We start from the raw sequence: 17,443 nt of genomic DNA on the forward strand, positions 1-17,443 counted from the left end.
GGCCACATGGACCACTGGTGTCCTCCATGTGTTTTCTCAGCCCTGGGCCTTCGGGAACGCTGAGGTAGGAAAAGTCCCTTAGAAGAGCATCATGGGTCACTTGACATGTCCCAAAGGTGCCAGGGTCTCTGTGGGAACTGACAGAGAACAGGGGTCATTTTCTAACTAAAGTGTTTATTTCCATTCAGTTCACTAACCGATTGTTCTGCTCAGGTAGCTGCATTTACTCATAGGAGAGAGTCTGTGGCCAGACCACTTGCCTGATTATTTTCCCACGGCCAAGACTTTCAGACCTGGGCAAGGGTCTGGTGGAGGGAAGGAGGTGGGAGAGAAATCACATGCTTTCTTGCAAGGGGAGGAGAGGAGCACACCTGCACATGGTCTGACGGTGATGCTCTGGAGGGCTGGGATATCACAGTGAATGACCTGGGTCCTGGCCTGGTTTAGGCTCCCAGAGACAAAACTGGGTTCTGGCCACCCGAGGGCACTCAGGAACCTCGAAGGGGCCTGTTTGCCTGGGAAGTACTGGATAGACTGGGACAGAAGGAGATGGAGATGTGGGCAGAGGCTTCTGACCCTGCAGCCTCCTCCTCAATCTGTTGCTTTCAGAAACAGTCCTGGGGTGGGATGCTCCTCCACCTTGGCCCCCACCCTCCACCCAAATCTCACTCAGTCTCTGAATGGCCCAGATGGCCCCGTGGCAGTCGGCTTTGGTGAGGCCTGGCAGCAGGTGGGAACTCTATGCAGGGGGGAGGAGGGAAGGGTGTCAATGAAAACCATATAAAAAATCCAGAAATGTGCATATAAAATCTCGCCCTTGGTGTATTGCCTAAGTCAGGAAGCAGAAAGCACCTTCTTCCTGGAGAAGGATCAAGTCCTCAAAAGGTAGGAAATGTCAAAGTGTCACTTCATTGTCATAAAAAAAAACCAACCAACAAACCCCAACCCCCCAAACCAAATCCACCCCTGACCAAAATACCCCCGAGTCCACAAATTGCTGTAAACAAACCCAGATGTAGGAGCAATCCTTCTCAGTGGCAGTCGTAGCTGATGGCAGTCATTGCAGCATCAGTCCTCCAGGTGTGGACTGGCAGGAGCGGGTGCCCAGCTGGGCCACGGCCGCCGAGCCGTGCGCATGACGTGGACGTGAGCTGCAGACCGGGGGGAGGGGGATAGTCAACCTCAGGAAGGCTGACCTTTCTGGCGTCCCCACGTTCTCCCTGACCCAGGAGGACAAAAGTCCCTTTTCAGCCCCGGGAGCTGACAGGAGAAACAAGTCTCTTTCATTGGAGTTTCTAGAATATTCTCCAGAGACAGAAAAATTCTTCTGCTTGCCCAGAGGCAGCGGGACTGGATTTTCCAAGAGCGGCTCCGGGGTTGGTTGCCCATCGCCTGCTCATCCGCCTGGCGCATGGCTGTTGAGTGAGACCTGGAAGAGCAGCCCTGGGGACGGGAGAGAAGTGTGGCCCCTGTCTCTCCCCTTCACATTTGTGTTCCTGAAAGTGTTTCTTGGCTCCGGCCAGGTCACCTTCCCAGAGGGAGTTGGAGAGAAACTGCTTTTGATCTCCGATTGGACAAACTGTGTGAATCTCCCAAGCCCTTTTTCTCCTCCAAGAACAATGATCGCTTTCCTTATGAGAATCCTCTTTAAAAACTATTCCTTGTGTTTCCCGCCCCCTCCCGGGATCTATTTTCTTTTGTCCCCATTCCCTTTTTTCCATCATCTGAAGTTGCATGTGTTGTTCTTGGTGACGTCTCATGGCTGGAGCGCTGCTTGGTTCTTCCCGTTGCCCGTGGCCTCCTGGCAGGTGGCTGACCCTGCGGTGGACGAAGAACCGGGGGCCAGCATGTGGGGCGGAGGGGGCGGGGCCTGGAGGAAGAGGTGAGCCGAGGCAGGTGAACGTCAAACCTCCACAGACTGGATCTGGTTCATCTGTGCCCGCATCACCTGGATACTGTTCAGGATTTTTTTCTGGTGACCAGCCAAGGTGACCCCAACCCGGAGAATGTCCCTTGGGGAGAGAAGCACATGTGTTAGGGAAATGCGGGGGTGGAGGGACTCTATCCAGGTAGAGCTGCCTGGGCTTTTCCAGGGGTTTTCTGCTGGAGAGGGCAAGGGAGGGGGTGAAGGACCTGGGGGAATGGGTTGGCGTCTGGAGCTGGAGTGAGTGAATGTTGAGATGGGAGGAGCCCGTGATTAGGAATCAGGGTGCCTAGGTGCACGTGTCTCCTCTGCTTCGGGGGAGGAGAAGGGAACCTGCATTTACTAAGTACCCAGTCATTCACTTTATATCTCCTTTCATCTTCCTACCACTCCCCAGTTTACAGAAGAGAAAACTGGGGCTAAGAAGCGTTCTGTGATTTGCCCAAGGTCGCAGACAGTGGGTGGCAGGAGACCTGGGTGTTGATATGAATGTGAGTCCATGTTGGCCGTCTTGCCCCTTGGTCCCCCATATCCCTGCTGGGACACTGTCTATTCCTCACTTTCCAGAGCCCCCCCGTGTGGCAGGATGGGTGGGGAGGGGGGCTAATGGCAGTGGGTGGAAGCGGCTGGGCACTTACTCCATCATCATCTGCGACACGACATCGAAGGAGGTGAAGCCGGCATTGGCAAAGCTCTCCTTGTACTGCCCCATCTTGATGGCCTCCAGCCACTCGTCCACTGTGTTAAAGCTGGTGTAGTCGGGGATCGTGCGGTCCAGCAGCGGCAGGTTGATTCTGGGGGTGGGGTGGGCAATGGGGACGGTCAGGGCACATGCTGACCTGGGGGTGAAGGTAAGCACTACACTTGCAGGCTATGTGCATCCACGTGTGTGAACGCAGGTGAGTGTGTATGTGAGCATTTCTGTGTGAGAGCAGGAGTTTGAACTCACGTAAATGTGCACACATATATGTGTGAGTAGGCGAGAGTGAGTGTGTGCAGGACTCAAAGCTGGGGTTACCTGGAAAGTCTAGGGAAGCCTCTACAGGGACTGTGGAGAGGCTGGACCACAATGGAGAGGCTGGACCACAGTGGAGATGCTGGACCACAGTGGTGAGGCGGGAGATGCTTCTTCTTTTGAGGAGGAGGGATTTCAGCTGGACTAACTGTGCTGATTATTTGCTGTTTCCTCCCCTGATGCCATTCTGTCCTTCTCTACCATGGTTGTGCTACAGGAAGCTGATCTTGTGGACTGCCTCTCCAAAGTCCAGACAGAGCTGGTGGGGCTAGTGGGAATGACTTCCTGGCAGGCGAGGTGTGAAGTGACCCTCAGGCTAAAAGCTCAGAGTGATTTTTATCCGAAGAATCAGGAATGGCTGATGCAGGGTCATGGTGAGGAGGGATGGGCAGAGGCAAACACGAAAATCTCTTGGCCCTAAGAACTCGGCAGGTGAAGGACTTGGGCCCAGAGAGTCTCTGGCCACAGCCAGCCCTGGACCCCGAGGATATCTAGCCGGATGCCCCTCAGAAACCTTGTGTGATCAAGAGTCCTGAAGTGTAAGAGTGTGCAGGGCCAGGGCTGGCCTGTTGAAGCTGCCCGGACAAGGCAGTTGTGGCTGCAGACCTGATGGAGGGCACCCGGGGACCAGTGGGAGAAGGAAAGCTCCGGGATCACTGGAGCTAGCGCACCTCCTGAGCCAGTCTCTCTGATATAAGGATGGCAACCCGAGTGTGGGGCGTGCGTGCATGTGTTTGTGTGGTAGTATGTACTTCTGAACGTGTGTGCTCAGGGACCTGTGGATGTGTAAGAGCCTACCTGTGTGAGAATGGGTGTCTCCATGTGTGTGAGACTGTGTGTGAGCACAAGCATGAGCGTTTGTGCCCAGCTGTACGTTCACGTACACGTACGGGACTATATTTGTATGTGTACATGCATGTGTGTGTGAGCCTGGCCATGTCGAGGAGGTTGCAAATGCGAGTCAGAGGGTCCAGGTTAAGTGTGGAGGAGGAAACTGAGTGAGGAGTAAATCTATTCACCAAGATTCTGACGATTTCTCTTAAAAGCTGTCCTCTCCGACCATGCTTTAAAAGATGCTTCCTCTACCAGACTGGGCTTCCTTCTCCTTCTCAGGATAGTCTGTGTCCTGCACTCTGCACCCCAAGGTAGTCATCTTTCCAACAAACACTAGCGCTGTCCTTCCCCATCCCAATTCAGCTTTACCAGCGGGGGTGGGGCCAGGGCAGAACTGGGAAAAGGGGCGGGACAGGTGGGGCGGTACCCGGAAGAGAGGGGCGCCATGGCTTTGAGGCTGTTAGGGTTGCGGATCATCTTGTCCAGCGTGTTGACGATCTGGCCGAACTTGGGCCGGTGGTTGCGGTCCTTCTGCCAGCAGTCCAGCATGAGCTGGTGCAGCGCGCTTGGGCAGTCCATGGGCGGTGGCAGCCGATAGTCCTGCTCTATGGCATTGATTACCTGGGGACAACACAGGGGCCGGGTGGGGCTGGCTGCGTGAGGTAAGAGCATCTGCCCTCTGGCCTGGCCCGTCTTGCCCCCAGTACATGGCACGACAGACTTGCTTGGTTGCCATGGCAACTACCTCCACTTCCTGGAGGCAGCCCCAGTATGTGCCTCACCTGGGTTCCCACCATCTGTGGCCTCGGTCTGGCCTGGCAGCTGGGTGTTCTACTCCCCTCACTCACCCACGCAGCACCCTGAGATACCCTCTGCCTCAGGGTCCACCGGGCTGACCCTCCTGTGGGCAACCCCACCTGGCTCTTCTGTCAGGGAAAAGAGCCCAAACACCTCTCCAAACTCTCCTGCCCCCAGGGCCAAATTCATCCTCCCCAGCTTGACTGTGGGTACCTTCCCTGCTCAAGCATTCCCTGTTCTGGCATTGCTGCAGATCAGAGTTCCTCGGATCGATTTTCAAACACCCCATCATTGAACCTCATCGACGTTTCGGATCAACTTTCCTCTCCATGCTCCCCGACATGACCCCTCATCATCCCACTTCTGGGCCTTTGCACAGGCTGTTCCTTCCACTGGAAGCCCTCGGGTCTCCAAGTCCCACTACTGTGTGAGTCCCACCTGTCTGTGAAGACTTCCTGGCTCATCTTGCCCACACTGCCCTTGCTCCAACACCTACAGGGCTGGACACCTGCCTCCTCCACTTTAGTACCTGATCATACGTAGCACCTGATAACTACATCTGGTTCCCAGAATAACTGTCTTGTCTCCCATACGGGTGGTAAACACCTGAGGGGCAGATATGGTCTCATTCAGGGTTGGCCACAGGTGACAGCATTCTGAAGATTTGCTGGTTTGTGGACGGGTAGGCCTTTCCTACTCCTGAGTCCCCTGGAGAGTCCAGGGTCCCGTGCAGACGTTTGAATCAACCAACATTGGGCTGGGATCTCAGAGACCTTGTTCCCACCCCCTGAGAGACACGCAAAAGGCCAGAAGTTCTGGATCTTCCCCTCCTGTCTGGCTGGCCAGAGAGGCTCTGCCCATCGCCTTGGAGACTTACGTCCTGGTTGGTCATGTCCCAGTAGGGTCGCTCCCCATAGGACATCACCTCCCACATGACGATACCATAGCTCCAGACGTCACTGGCCGAGGTGAACTTCCGGTACTGGATGGCTTCTGGGGCCGTCCAGCGGATGGGGATCTTCCCACCCTGGGGAACAGAATGAGGAGGGATAATGGGTGGGAGGCTTACCCTCATGCCCTCTGCTCGCAGAGCTCCCCAGCCTGTGCCCTGTGCTGCACAACCACACGAAGTATCTTACTGTTCCCCAGACCCACCTCGCTGCTCTGGGCCTCCAGGCGTTTGCACATGCCATCCCCCCGCATGAAGTGCCTTTTCCCACTCTGCCATCTGGTAACCTCCTTCTCGTCCTTGAGGTCCCTCTGCAAATCTTTCCCTAAGTCCCATCTGAACCACCTCTGAGGCTAGGGATTGTGTCTTATTCCTTTCTGTTTAAAACCCTTCAACAACCCCAACAGCTTTCGGGAGAGAGTCCTGAGCTGGGGCAGTCAAGAGTCTCTGCGATCTGGCCCTGCCGACTTCTCCGGCATGGGTGCCCACCAATTTCCCCGACAGCCTGTGTTTCAGTCACAGCTCCCCATGAGAATACGGCATCTGACAAACTTTTACTGGCCCCTGTCTTTCAGCTCAGCTATCACTCCTTCTTGGCAAGCCTTCCTCTGCCTCCCAAGGCTGGTATCTAACTCACAGCCCCGTCACTCTCTGGTGCTCTGCACATCTGTGTCCACCAGTCTGTGAGCTCCAAGAGGGCAGAAAACATGGTTTATGTCTCTACGTCTCCAGGGCCCAGCACAGCGCTCGGCATGAGCAAGTGTTGGTGAAAACGTATTGCGGGGAGAGACGGATATCCGTCCTCCTCCCTGGCCCTGTGACTCCACTGTTCCCTGCCTCCATCTTACCAGGGCGCTGGTGTAGGTGGGGTCTGAGGTATCGTCCTCCAGAAAGCGTGAGAGCCCAAAGTCAGACACCTTGCAGACCAGGTTGCTGTTGACGAGGATGTTGCGGGCAGCCAGGTCGCGGTGGACGTAGTTCATGTCTGCCAGGTACTTCATGCCGGCCGCGATGCCCCGCAGCATGCCCACCAGCTGGATGACTGTGAACTGCCCATCATTTTGCTTCGGCAGAAGTGGAGGAAACACAGAGTAAATGGAAGGGCATGAGTCAGATCTCTGGAGCATTCTCAGAATGGGAAACCGGAGCAGGACCCTGCTGCCCTGGCCTGGGCTCTCGGTGGGAAGAACTCAGATGCTCAGAGACCTCAGAGGCCAGTTTCAGGGTGGTGGAGAGAACATAGACTCTAGAGCTGGTTTGACTCTGGCTCTGCCCCTTGCTGGCTGTGCAACCTTGGACGTGTGACCTAACCTCTCTGAGTCTCAGTTTCGCCATCTGTGTGTTAAATGGGGATAACTAACACCCACCTTCTAGGGCTGTCAGAGTTCAACAAGAAGGTGCATGGAAGGTGCCTAGCACGTACAGGTGCTTAATAAATATTTATTAAATAGCACCTAGTCTGATGGCATACTTCTGATTCCTAGTCAGTGTTCTTTGTCTAGCTGGTTGACTGTGATCTCTTGGGGGGCCTAGAAACTTTCCTCTGTTGGCCTTCTGCTCTGAACTCTCTCCCTGTACAGCTTTGGGAAAATCCAAATCTGGTAAAAACTCTGGACTCAGGGTCAAGAAACCTGGCTCCAGTCCTGGCTCTCATCTCGACCCTCTGGGTGACACTGGGCAAACTCTACTTCTCTTAGAGCCTCAGTTTTCTCTTGTGCATAGTGAGAAGGCTGGCTAAGAGCTTGGAGGGAACAGATTTCAGGTTGTATGCCAACTCTGATCAACTCGCTGTGGTTTCCCGGATTGAGGAATTCCTGGATTGAGATGGACTCTGAGATTGCTCCTGGGTTTAGTGGGACAGAGTCTGGGATTTATTAGCAATGCCTGGCATGGGTAAAGGAATGGAAAGTGGCAGCAAGCAAGCCATTCTTGCCCTAGATCTTGCCAAGACCCTTTCAGGCTCTGACAGTATAAAGCTATGTCTACCACTCCTTTTCCTGCCCCACCATTCTTGGCTTCCCTTACCCGGAGGAAGGAGTCCAGGGAGCCATTCTCCATAAACTCAGTGATGATCATCACAGGTGTGCTCTTGGTGACAACACCCTCCAGGTGGATGACGTTGGGGTGGTCGAACTGGCCCATGATGGAGGCCTCGCTCAGGAAGTCCCGGCGCTGCTTCTCAGTATAGCCCGACTTGAGCGTCTTGATGGCTACAAAGATCTCTCTCTTGCCTGGAAGCTTCAGGTGGCCGCTGCATACCTCACCAAACTCCCCTGGGACAGACACACCAAAAGAGGCAGGATGTCACTTACCAGGTGGAAGCGCCCCCTCCCTCCCTGTTCCCTGTAACCTCTGCTCCTGGGAACTGCAGGAGCTTTTCCTCCTCAGTGGTCAGCTCATCCTCCCAGACACACAACCCCTTTATAGAATGCAAGGGCCCAGAAGAGTCTCAGCCACCTTTGGGAGTAAGAGGAAACCTTTCATGGCCGTCCTGTGATATTTGGCTGGGTGTGGGGTAAGGATGTAGGGGAACCTGGGGAGATGGAGCGAGGGACCTGGGATGAATGGTGGGAAGGACAAAGCACTAGACTAAGTCCAGAGACCTGGGTTCCAGACTTAGCTCAATCTCTGATGTGATGTGCAAGTTCCTTCCCAGTCCTGTTTCCTCATCTGGTGATGAAGTAGTTTTACTGGGCGAACTTTGAGGGCCCTTCCACCGTGGGTATTCTGAGCCTTCAGGCCTTGGAGGGTCCTCTGAGGCTCCTGCCCCACATCCTGCCCTCTATCCCTGGAGTACACACTGGGGTGGTCCCCTGACCCGTGGCTGAGGCCATGGTACCTGAGAGGGTACCAGTCACCTACCTGCTCCGATCACCTGCTCAATTTTGACACAGGAGATGTCAATTTCCTTGGCAAACTCCCGCACTGCCTCATTGGGGTCCTCGTAGGTGAAAGGGTCGATGTAGATCTTCATGCCTGGGGTCACTGGGACAGAAGACCAGGCTCAGTCATGTGCGCAGACACAAGATGTGGACAGATAGAAAAGTGAGAGCCAGTCCCTCGGTGGAGGGAAGTACACTCCCATGTGGCCCCTGTATGAATGGGGCAAGCCCCTGCCTTTCACTTGACCTCTCTGGGCCTCAGTGAGCAGATGGGCACTGAGCTGAGTAGAAGGGCGAGGGGAACAGAGAGGTCAGCAGGGATAGCAAATAGGTTCTAGTTTTTGTTCCAACTCTAATTGATTAATAATGGCTTCCTGGAGCAGCTAAAAGACTGTCAAGATTGATTAACAATGTCTGTTATGAGTGTGGGCATGGAAGGATAGATAGGCTTATCACTCTTGTGATAGACAATCAGGGGGTGCAAAGTAAAGGAAGAGGAAGTCAAGAAGGAAGAGAGAGAATTGGAACAAAAATATAGAAAGAGCAGGCAACAGACCATGTTCTTGGGCTTCTGCTAAGGAGATCTCCCTGCCTTTCAAGGCCTCATTCAAGCCTCCTCTCCCCTCAGGAGACTTCCCGGCTGCCTTAGCCCTCCCAGGCACTGGAATGGCTGCCTCACAAGGGTCTGAGTACCCATGGCTCCTGGGCCCACTTCCCAGGTACCCCGCTAGCCAAGTCTTAAACCTTTCTGGATCTCAAATTCCCTGGTGATCAGTGTGAGGCTGGCCATGGGGCATATGAAGTTGATTCCTGATCCGATGTGGATTTTTACTTTTTGATGCAGAAGGGAAGACTGTAACTTGGATGTTAAAGACCCAATTCTGACCCCAGCACTGAGTCAGCAAAATGCTTTGAAGGAAGGGAAAGATGATCTACCCCTCATTCCCCCTCCCAGATAACTAGTCTTCCACTTCCCAGACCATCTGGCCCTCACCCAGCCTGGGCCTCCCTCTGGCTCCCCAGCTCCCTGCCCACATTCTCCCACGGCTTCAGGAGTTGTGACTTTGGAGGCAGCAGCTCTGGGAGTTGGGAGGTGAAGTCCTGGGCCGTAGCAAGGCTTGGCTGGTTGGTGAGTGAGGCCACAGCCCTGCTCAGTTGCGTGATCTTGGACATGTTAGTTGACCACTCTCAGCCTCTAATTCAGACATTCCAGTATTCCAAGAGCTGGAGCCGCTAACACAGGGGTTGGCAAAATGGCCCACTGCCCATTTTGTAATAAAGTGTCATAAATAAAGTTTTATTGGAACACAGCCACACACATTCCTTTGCCTGTGGCTGCTTTCACGCTACAGTGGCTGAGTTGAGCAGTTACAACAGAGACCATAAGGCCTGCAGAGCCTAAAGTATTTACTGTCTGACCCTTTACAGAAAAGCTTGCCAACCGCTGCTCTAATACATTATTCTCATTTTGGATTATTTCTGTGGGTGTCTGTCTAGCCCTTTAGGTCAGGGTTTTCTTAATTTGGGTCTGTGAACCACTTGGCAGTCCCAGGATGGGTTTGGTGGAGCTGCTGAAATGGAATGCATTTATTATTATTGTCTCTTTGAATTAGAAAAGTAATTTATGCTCCTTATAAATAGTTTAAAATTTACGTAAATATATATTGTTGAAAGTAAAAGTTCTCCAAAAATCTATCCCTGAGTATAGATTTTTTTTCTGGATTTTTCTTATAATTTTATATACACACATATGCATATTTGTGTTTCTCTGGTCATAGGATCCAAAACTTTTAGCAGACTCAGAGGAGTCTGAGACCCTAAAGAAGTTAAGAACCACCATCTTAGGCTGTGGGAGCCTGGGAAGAGGGGGATGGGTGCATGTTTTTTTCTCATTCCTTTCTCCCTGGCATACTGCATAACGCTCTGCACATAACAGACACTGAGTGTCAGACGACAGAATCCAGATGATAGAGATAGAAGAAGAATACCAGCTTCCACTTTCTTAGCTGTTTGTCTGTGCCCGACACTGTGCCAGGCTCTTTACATGCATAATCTCATCTTCTGCACCCATCAACTCTTGGAGGAAGGGATCATTATTCTCATTTCACATGTGAGAAAACTGCAGCTCAGAGAGGCCAAGTAATCTGCCCAAGGCCACACAGCCAGGATTTGAACCCAGGTCTGTCAGAATTGAGCTGAGGGCCAGGGCTCTTAATCACCATGCTCACTGCCTCTGGAGGAAATCCACCCAGATCTGGTTCATGCGTCCTCCTCCTGGAGTACTCAGCTGTGACTCCTTCCCCAAGTCAGCCCTCCTCAGAGAGGGTGCATCAGCTCCCCAGAGATGCTCTCTTTTTTGCCCAGACTCGGTGTCTGGCCTGTGGTTCTTGGCGACTGACTTTCAGTCTCCCTCCCAATAGAACTGGGAGAAGCCCTTCCTGCCGGGCCAGCTGGGGAGGAAGGACAGGAATGGGTCAGCTCAGGGAGCTAAGGAGAAGCACGGCAGGAGCTCAAAGCCTAGTTGGGCGCTGCCAACCAATCAGATGCCGTCCCAAGCCTTGGTCAGGAGTGCTAGTCAGGAGGGCTCTCTATCCCTTACAGGACAGAGGTGCATGCCTTCACCTGGCATTCCAAGTGCTCCGTGAGGGGCTCCACTTACAGCTCCCTTGTTCCTCTATATGCCAGCACAAGGAATTATTTGCCCAGAGGTTCCAGACACACCTCATAATTGCTTGCCTCCATGCTTTTGCTCATGTGGTTCTCTCAACCTGGAACACCCTTTTCCTCCTTTGTGTCCAGATCAAATGCCACCTCCCTTGTGAAGCCTGCCTGGATCCCTTCAGTGGAGGCCAATGCCTTCTCCTCAGGCTCCTGCTGCCCTGTCTCCACACCCACTCCCCCGGATGTCTGTATGGCTTTTCTACCTTGTATCAGGGCTCCCAGATTCACAGGCCCACAGCCTCCTGCCACCGCTTTCTGGAACACTCTCCTGCCTGTGAGAGTGCTTGCTTTACCCTCCCTCCCCCAGAGGGACAGAAGCCATGTCTATCTCGTTCTCGCTAAATCCCAGGGCCTGGCACACAGAGGGTGCTGGAAGAATAACAGCATTACTCATTGGTAATGCTGGTTTTCTCTCTCCACCTGTTTGGGGTCATGAGTGCCTGATGAAAGCTATGAATCTGCTTGTTGGCAAAGTATTCACGTGTATGTGCACATGCCCACAGTCAGCATATAATTCTGGAATGTTCACATGCCCTGGAAGCTCTAGGAGTCTGTGAACCCCAAGTTGTGAGCTCTTGCTCTAGAATGTTTCCTCTGGAGTATATGTGAAGGTGGTAATAAAGTAGGTGCTTAATAAATGCTTTTGAATGTACGGCTCTGAGCACAGCCATCCCTGCTTTGGTGACCCTTTGGTTTCGCCTCACCAAAATTAATAACACTATTGGCTCACAGTTTAGCATGGATTTACCACACACGAGACCCTTTTCTAGGTACTTTATAGGCATCGACCCAATTAATCCTCCCTAACAATCTTCCCAGGTAAATAGTATTATTAAGCTGAGCTCTATGGAACTGTCAATATTCGACTGCTTCTGACCTACAGAAATGGCAATTTCATTTGGTCCAACATAATATCATCCTTCCCATTTTTGATGAAGAAACTGTGGTATAAGAAATGTTAAATGACCTGTCCAAGGGGACATGGACACAGCTAATAAATGACAGAAGTGTTGTTTGAATCCAGGCTGCAAAATCTACACTTACAGCTGCCAGGCTACCAGTTTATTCTGGGTGCTTCCCCAGCCTGTGTCTTGGGATAGAATGTGAGCTCCTTGTGGCCAGAGCCTTGCGCAAGTCCTGGCTCCCGGGAGGGGCATTTGCTGAACTGAAGTTGGATGAGGACCCCTGCAGGCAAGAGCCTTCAGAAAATATTGGACTCTTGGATGATTTATGACTGTCAGGGTCACCAACTGCCATCCTGAACCCACATGGGAAATTCAGGATGAGGGAAGGAGGATCCAGGCATCCAGAGACCTGGATTTGAATTCTGGATCTGCCAGTAATAATGGTCACAAATAAGCTGCTTTATGGGTTTGAATTCAAGATCAACCACTGTATTGACCTGGCTGTGTGAACTTTGGCAAGTTACTTAACCTCTCTGTGCCTCACTTCTTTCATCTACAAAATGGAGATAATAAATAAACAAATCCCCTACCTTGTAAGGGGGTTGCAAAGATTAAATGAGAATCTTTTTAAAGGGCTTTGTACAGTATTTGGCAAATACAGAGCACTGACTAATTGTTAACTATTATCATGAAGAGTTGGCTATTGTTAAATATTATTATTACAAAGCGCTGTAATATCCATTAAATCCTTTAATCCTCATAACTCTGTGAAAGTATCATTCCTACTGCTTCCCATATAAAGATGCCAAGGCTCAGAGAGGTTTGATGGCTTCCCCAAGGTCACCTAGCTGGCCAGTAGCAGCGTATGGCTGAGAAACCAGATGAGTCCCCCTGGCTCCACATCCAGGCACCATAGCCCTCGGTACTCATTCAGCACCTGCTGAACGATGGAAAACATGAGCCCGTGAGGGTGACTTGGAGCCATCACACACATACCCGGGCCTCAGCTTCCTCCTCTGTCCCAGCCACAGAGGGTGGCTGGTGGATATGCGATCACAGGGCTGGCAGGGCTTTGAGAAAAAAAACAAAAAACAAAATCCTGCTCAGATGCAGGGCGTAGGAGCTTGAGCTTGAGAATGTGTTGATCTGTGAACAACACGTTCTATTCTGGGGTCTATTTTGAAAACAAATCCCTGCTGTCACCTGTTTCCTTGTTACTGACTCACCCTCTAAATAGTGATGCTCCCAAATGGTTCCAGGTGACGGAGCATGTGAGCCTGTCTTATTCTAGCTCAGAAGGGTGTAGGTAGCACAGCGTGGCTAAGTGTGTGTGCTCTGGGGCCAGACACCCTGGGTTTGTACCCTAGTTTTTGCCTTGCACAGCTGTGGGACCTCTCTGTGTCCTGGTTTCCTCATACTCAAAGTGGGAAATTATCAGGATTAAATGAATAAACACACGTTAAGCATTAAAAGAGTTCTTGGCACAAAGAACACAATACGTTTAAGCTACATCTACGATCATGATTTTATTACTTGGGGAGTAGGATGGGGTGATGGAATTTATGAATTTTATTTTATTTTATTATTATTATTTTTTTTTGCGGTACGCGGGCCTCTCACTGTTGTGGCCTCTCCCGTTGCGAAGCACAGGCTCCGGATGCGCAGGCTCAGTGGCCATGGCTCACGGGCCCAGCCGCTCTGCGGCATGTGGAATCTTCCCGTACCAGGGCACGAACCCGTGTCCCCTGCATCGGCAGGCGGACTCCCAACCACTGTGCCACCAGGGAAGCCCTTGAATTTTATTTTTAACATACAGGTGGATTTTTATTTCTGTGTAGTTAAATTTGTCCACCTTTGTCTTATGGTCCTTCCATTGCTTTTGTGCTTAGAAGGTGCTTCTCCATCCACATATCAGTTAAATAGTTATCTAAATTGTCTTCTGGAAATGTTACTGGTTTAATTATTTTTACATGTATGTCTAAAATGATTTTTAAGCCCAGGAACTTTTACTTCAAGTTAAGTCTTACCCAGAGGCTTAGTATCTAGAACTCCTTGGCGTTGCTCTTTCTTGCATACCCTGTATCCAATCCTGCAGCAAATCTGGTGGCTCTACTTTCAAAGTGTGTCAGAATCCAACCCCTTCCCACCACCTCCCCCGTTGCCACCCTGGTCCAGCCACCATCATATCTTCCCTGGATTATCCCAGCAGCCACCTCACGGCCCCTGTTCTGTCCTTGCCTGGCACAGCCCAGCCCCTTCAGTCCTTTCTCCACATGGCAGCCAGAGAAATCCTGTGAAAACTGTAACTCAGAGCACATCAGTCTTTTGCTCAGACCCTTCCAGAGGCTTCTCATTTCACTCAGAATGAAAACCAAGGTCCTTCAACGGTTGATAAGAATCTACATGTCATGGCCCCTCATACCTCCTGCTCCTGCCCCCTCACTCTGCTCCAGTCACACTAGCTTCCTGGCTGTTTCTGAACCTGCCAGACACGTTCCAGCCTCAGGGCCTTTGCACTGGCTATTCCCTCTGCCTGGGATGCTCTTCCCTCAGGTTCTACACAGTTCGCTCCCCCAGCTCCTCTGCACCTTTGTTCAGAGGAAGCCCTCTCGCTGAGGCCCACCCCTTCTCCCCTATTTAAAAATGAAGCGCTGACCCCTGCAGCTCCCAATCACCCTGTTCTACTTTGCTTTTTTTCCCAGGGCACTTTTCATCTTCTGATATACCATACGCTTTACTCGTTTATTGCATGTTTTTTTAAAAATCCCCTGTGCCTCCCACTAGGATATAAGTTCCACCAGGGCAGGGATATTTGGTTTGTTTACTTGTGTGTCCCCAGCACCTAGAGCAGGGCCTGACATACATCATGGGCCACAACAAATATGTGACAAATGAAGCGATGTGCTGATGACCCCCCTTACTTGGTGGCCAACTGAGGAGCCCTGCGGTACCCCACTGAGCCTATTTGGAATTCCTGTTTGCTGAGTGAACCAAAGCGAGGACCCACATGTCCCCTCCCTGCACAGGTTGTTGGTTCTGCCAGGGTCAGACGGAGAGGAATCTCTGCTCTGCTCTTCTCTCTGATCCGCTCCCCAGGAGGGGCATCTGCTCTGGGAGCGTGTGGCTCACGTGCCCCCAGACCTGGCTGAAGGTGGGGTGGGAGGGAGCAGGAAATGGAGGCACTGAGCAGGCACAGCAGGGGGCCTCCTGCCTCCCTTCTCTCCCCTCCCAGGCCAGAGCCTGGGCTTTTCACCATCTCACTCAACTCCTGTGTTTATTCTGCAAGGCTGTACCCAGTGCCTGCTGTGTGCGGGGCCGCCAGCTGGCGCTGGGGAAGCAGTGGTGAGTGTCAGACAATTTCAGGTCCCCACGTGCCCCCAGCGTAATGGCGGGGAGAAAGGAAGCGGTCGTCACCGCGCAGCCAGGTAGGGGGGCACGGTGTAAGCACAGACGAGGGCCCTAAATCCAGGGTGGGGTCAGGGAAGGCTTCTCAGAGGGGTCTGTATCTGATGAGGCCTGAGGGAGAGGGAGGGACCAGGTAAAGAGAAGGGGGAGTGCTTCAGGCAGAGGGAGTGGCATGTGCACGTTCGTTCGGGGAACCGCTGGGCATCGGTCTGACCGCAGCAGGGGTGGAGGCAGTGATAGAAGGCTGGACAGGTTGCTGGGCACTGGCAGTGAGGGCCCGGGTGCTGGCCCCGCTGGGTATACATACTGTGGCCACTGGTGTAGTGCTGCAGCTTGTCCGTGTACTCCGAGTCAGCGCGCTCAAACCCCCGTCTTCTGGAACAAGAGCAAAGGGCTGGAGCCACCTGGAGGCACCCGGGGAGCTGGGAGCCACAGTAGGTGATAGGGAGAGGGTGGGCAGGCCCTTGAAACCACCCCCTTGCCAGAGGACGCCCTGCTGGCCCCTGGCCAAGCAGCCTCACCCACCCTGGTCCCACTCAGCTCTTGCCACCTCTCCTCCTTCAAGTCCAGGCTCACGATTTCCCCTGTCCCCTCACCAGCTGAGCCCCTTTCAAAGAGCAAAGTCATCTCTGGCCATGGCCCCTGGCCCCAGAAACTCAGGGGCTTCTGTCCATCTGACCTTATGACCTAGTCTGTTCTTAAGTGGGGAGCTCTAAGGAAGAAGGGAGAGTCTTTGCATTAAGCCCAGCAGAAGTCCAGGAACCGGTCCCATCGCCTGCCTTTGCCTGTGCTGTGCCAGCCACTTGGGATGCCCTTTCCTGCACCTCTTCCTGTCCGTGTCCTCTCCCCTTCCTTCCAGCCACCTCAGCCAGGGGGGCTTACCCGAGTTCCTCAGTCTGCTTATGGCCCTATTCATGAAGGGGCCTCTACTAGAGCAGAAAGTAGGGCGATTGGTACTCCCTCTCCACCATCCCTGGCTCCTGGCATCCTGCAGTCTTTCCCACCCACTGTTCTGAGACGTCCCTTCATGCTGGAGTATTAGTGTCTCAATGTGCTACCTCCTCGAATAGTGGACTTGTCCAGGGCAATGCTTGAATCAAAGGGATGGACTGCCAACGGTGGCCATTTAGGCAGTGGGAGGCCACTTGTGGGTCTCCAGGCCACCCGAGCCCCTCCTGTCCCCTCTGTTCACAGACACTGTTCAGGAATGGCAGAATGGGCGGACAGCCCTCTTGGACAGCCAGGCCTGGACCAGGCCGGGGGACACCACCCACCTGTTACACACGATGGCGATCACAACCACAGCGATGAGGAAGACCAGGCCAGCTGCCGAGGAGCCGATGATGAGGGGCAGCTTCTCCTGGATGCTTGTCTGGTACTCGGCTGGGGAGAAAGCACAGCACAGTGTTCTCAGCCTGGCTCTGGGGGTCATGACCCCCTGCATCCCCACCACACTGGGTCTCCTTGGATCCCCGGTCTGTTCCGCTCCTGGCAGAGCATCTGTCATGCTCGGGTGGAGAACTGGCCGTCACTCACTCACAAGTAACCTTGGACAAGTCCGTGAACTGCTCCAACTCTCAATTTCTCATCTATAAAATGGGCATAATAATGCCTGCATCTCAATTTGATATGAGAATCAATAATAATAATTATCTGACACATATACAGAGGCAGTTAAAAGCACAGACTCGGGCTTCCCTGGTGGCGCAGTGGTTGAGAGTCTGCCTGCCGATGCAGGGGACACGGGTTCGTGCCCCGGTCCGGGAAGATCCCACATGCCGCGGAGCGGCTGGGCCCGTGAGCCATGGCCGCTGAGCCTGCGTGTCCGGAGCCTGTGCTCCGCAACGGGAGAGGCCACAACAGTGAGAGGCCGGCGTATCGCAAAAAAAAAAAAAAAAAAGCACAGACTCTGAAGCTGAACTCCTTGGGTTTGAGTCCCAATGGTGCCACTTACTATCTGTGTGATCTCTGGTAAAGTGACTTACCTCTCTATGGCTCAGTTTCCTCATA

At 52.8% G+C, this 17,443-nt stretch overlaps 1 protein-coding gene across 1 annotated transcript in view; it reads right to left on the minus strand.

Annotated features, from left to right (window-relative positions):
• Positions 1–886: 886 nt before the first annotated feature.
• Positions 887–17,443, minus strand: part of EPHB2 (EPH receptor B2) — a 186,778-nt gene continuing 170,221 nt past the window's right edge. The window contains exons 8-16 of the mRNA XM_027109808.1: positions 16,708–16,816; positions 15,741–15,805; positions 8,383–8,505; positions 7,546–7,793; positions 6,369–6,584; positions 5,449–5,598; positions 4,201–4,394; positions 2,563–2,718; positions 887–2,012 (exon numbers count right to left, since the gene is read on the minus strand). Of these exons, the coding sequence (XP_026965609.1) occupies positions 1,904–2,012; positions 2,563–2,718; positions 4,201–4,394; positions 5,449–5,598; positions 6,369–6,584; positions 7,546–7,793; positions 8,383–8,505; positions 15,741–15,805; positions 16,708–16,816 (1,370 nt within the window). The 3' untranslated portion in view covers positions 887–1,903. The remainder of the gene's footprint in view (positions 2,013–2,562; positions 2,719–4,200; positions 4,395–5,448; positions 5,599–6,368; positions 6,585–7,545; positions 7,794–8,382; positions 8,506–15,740; positions 15,806–16,707; positions 16,817–17,443) is intronic.

The sequence above is a fragment of the Aethalodelphis obliquidens genome, unplaced genomic scaffold (assembly GCF_003676395.1).
Source record: "Aethalodelphis obliquidens isolate GAN/ISIS:26980383/991018 unplaced genomic scaffold, ASM367639v1 scaffold9, whole genome shotgun sequence".
In the NCBI taxonomy this organism is placed as follows: domain Eukaryota; kingdom Metazoa; phylum Chordata; class Mammalia; order Artiodactyla; family Delphinidae; genus Aethalodelphis; species Aethalodelphis obliquidens.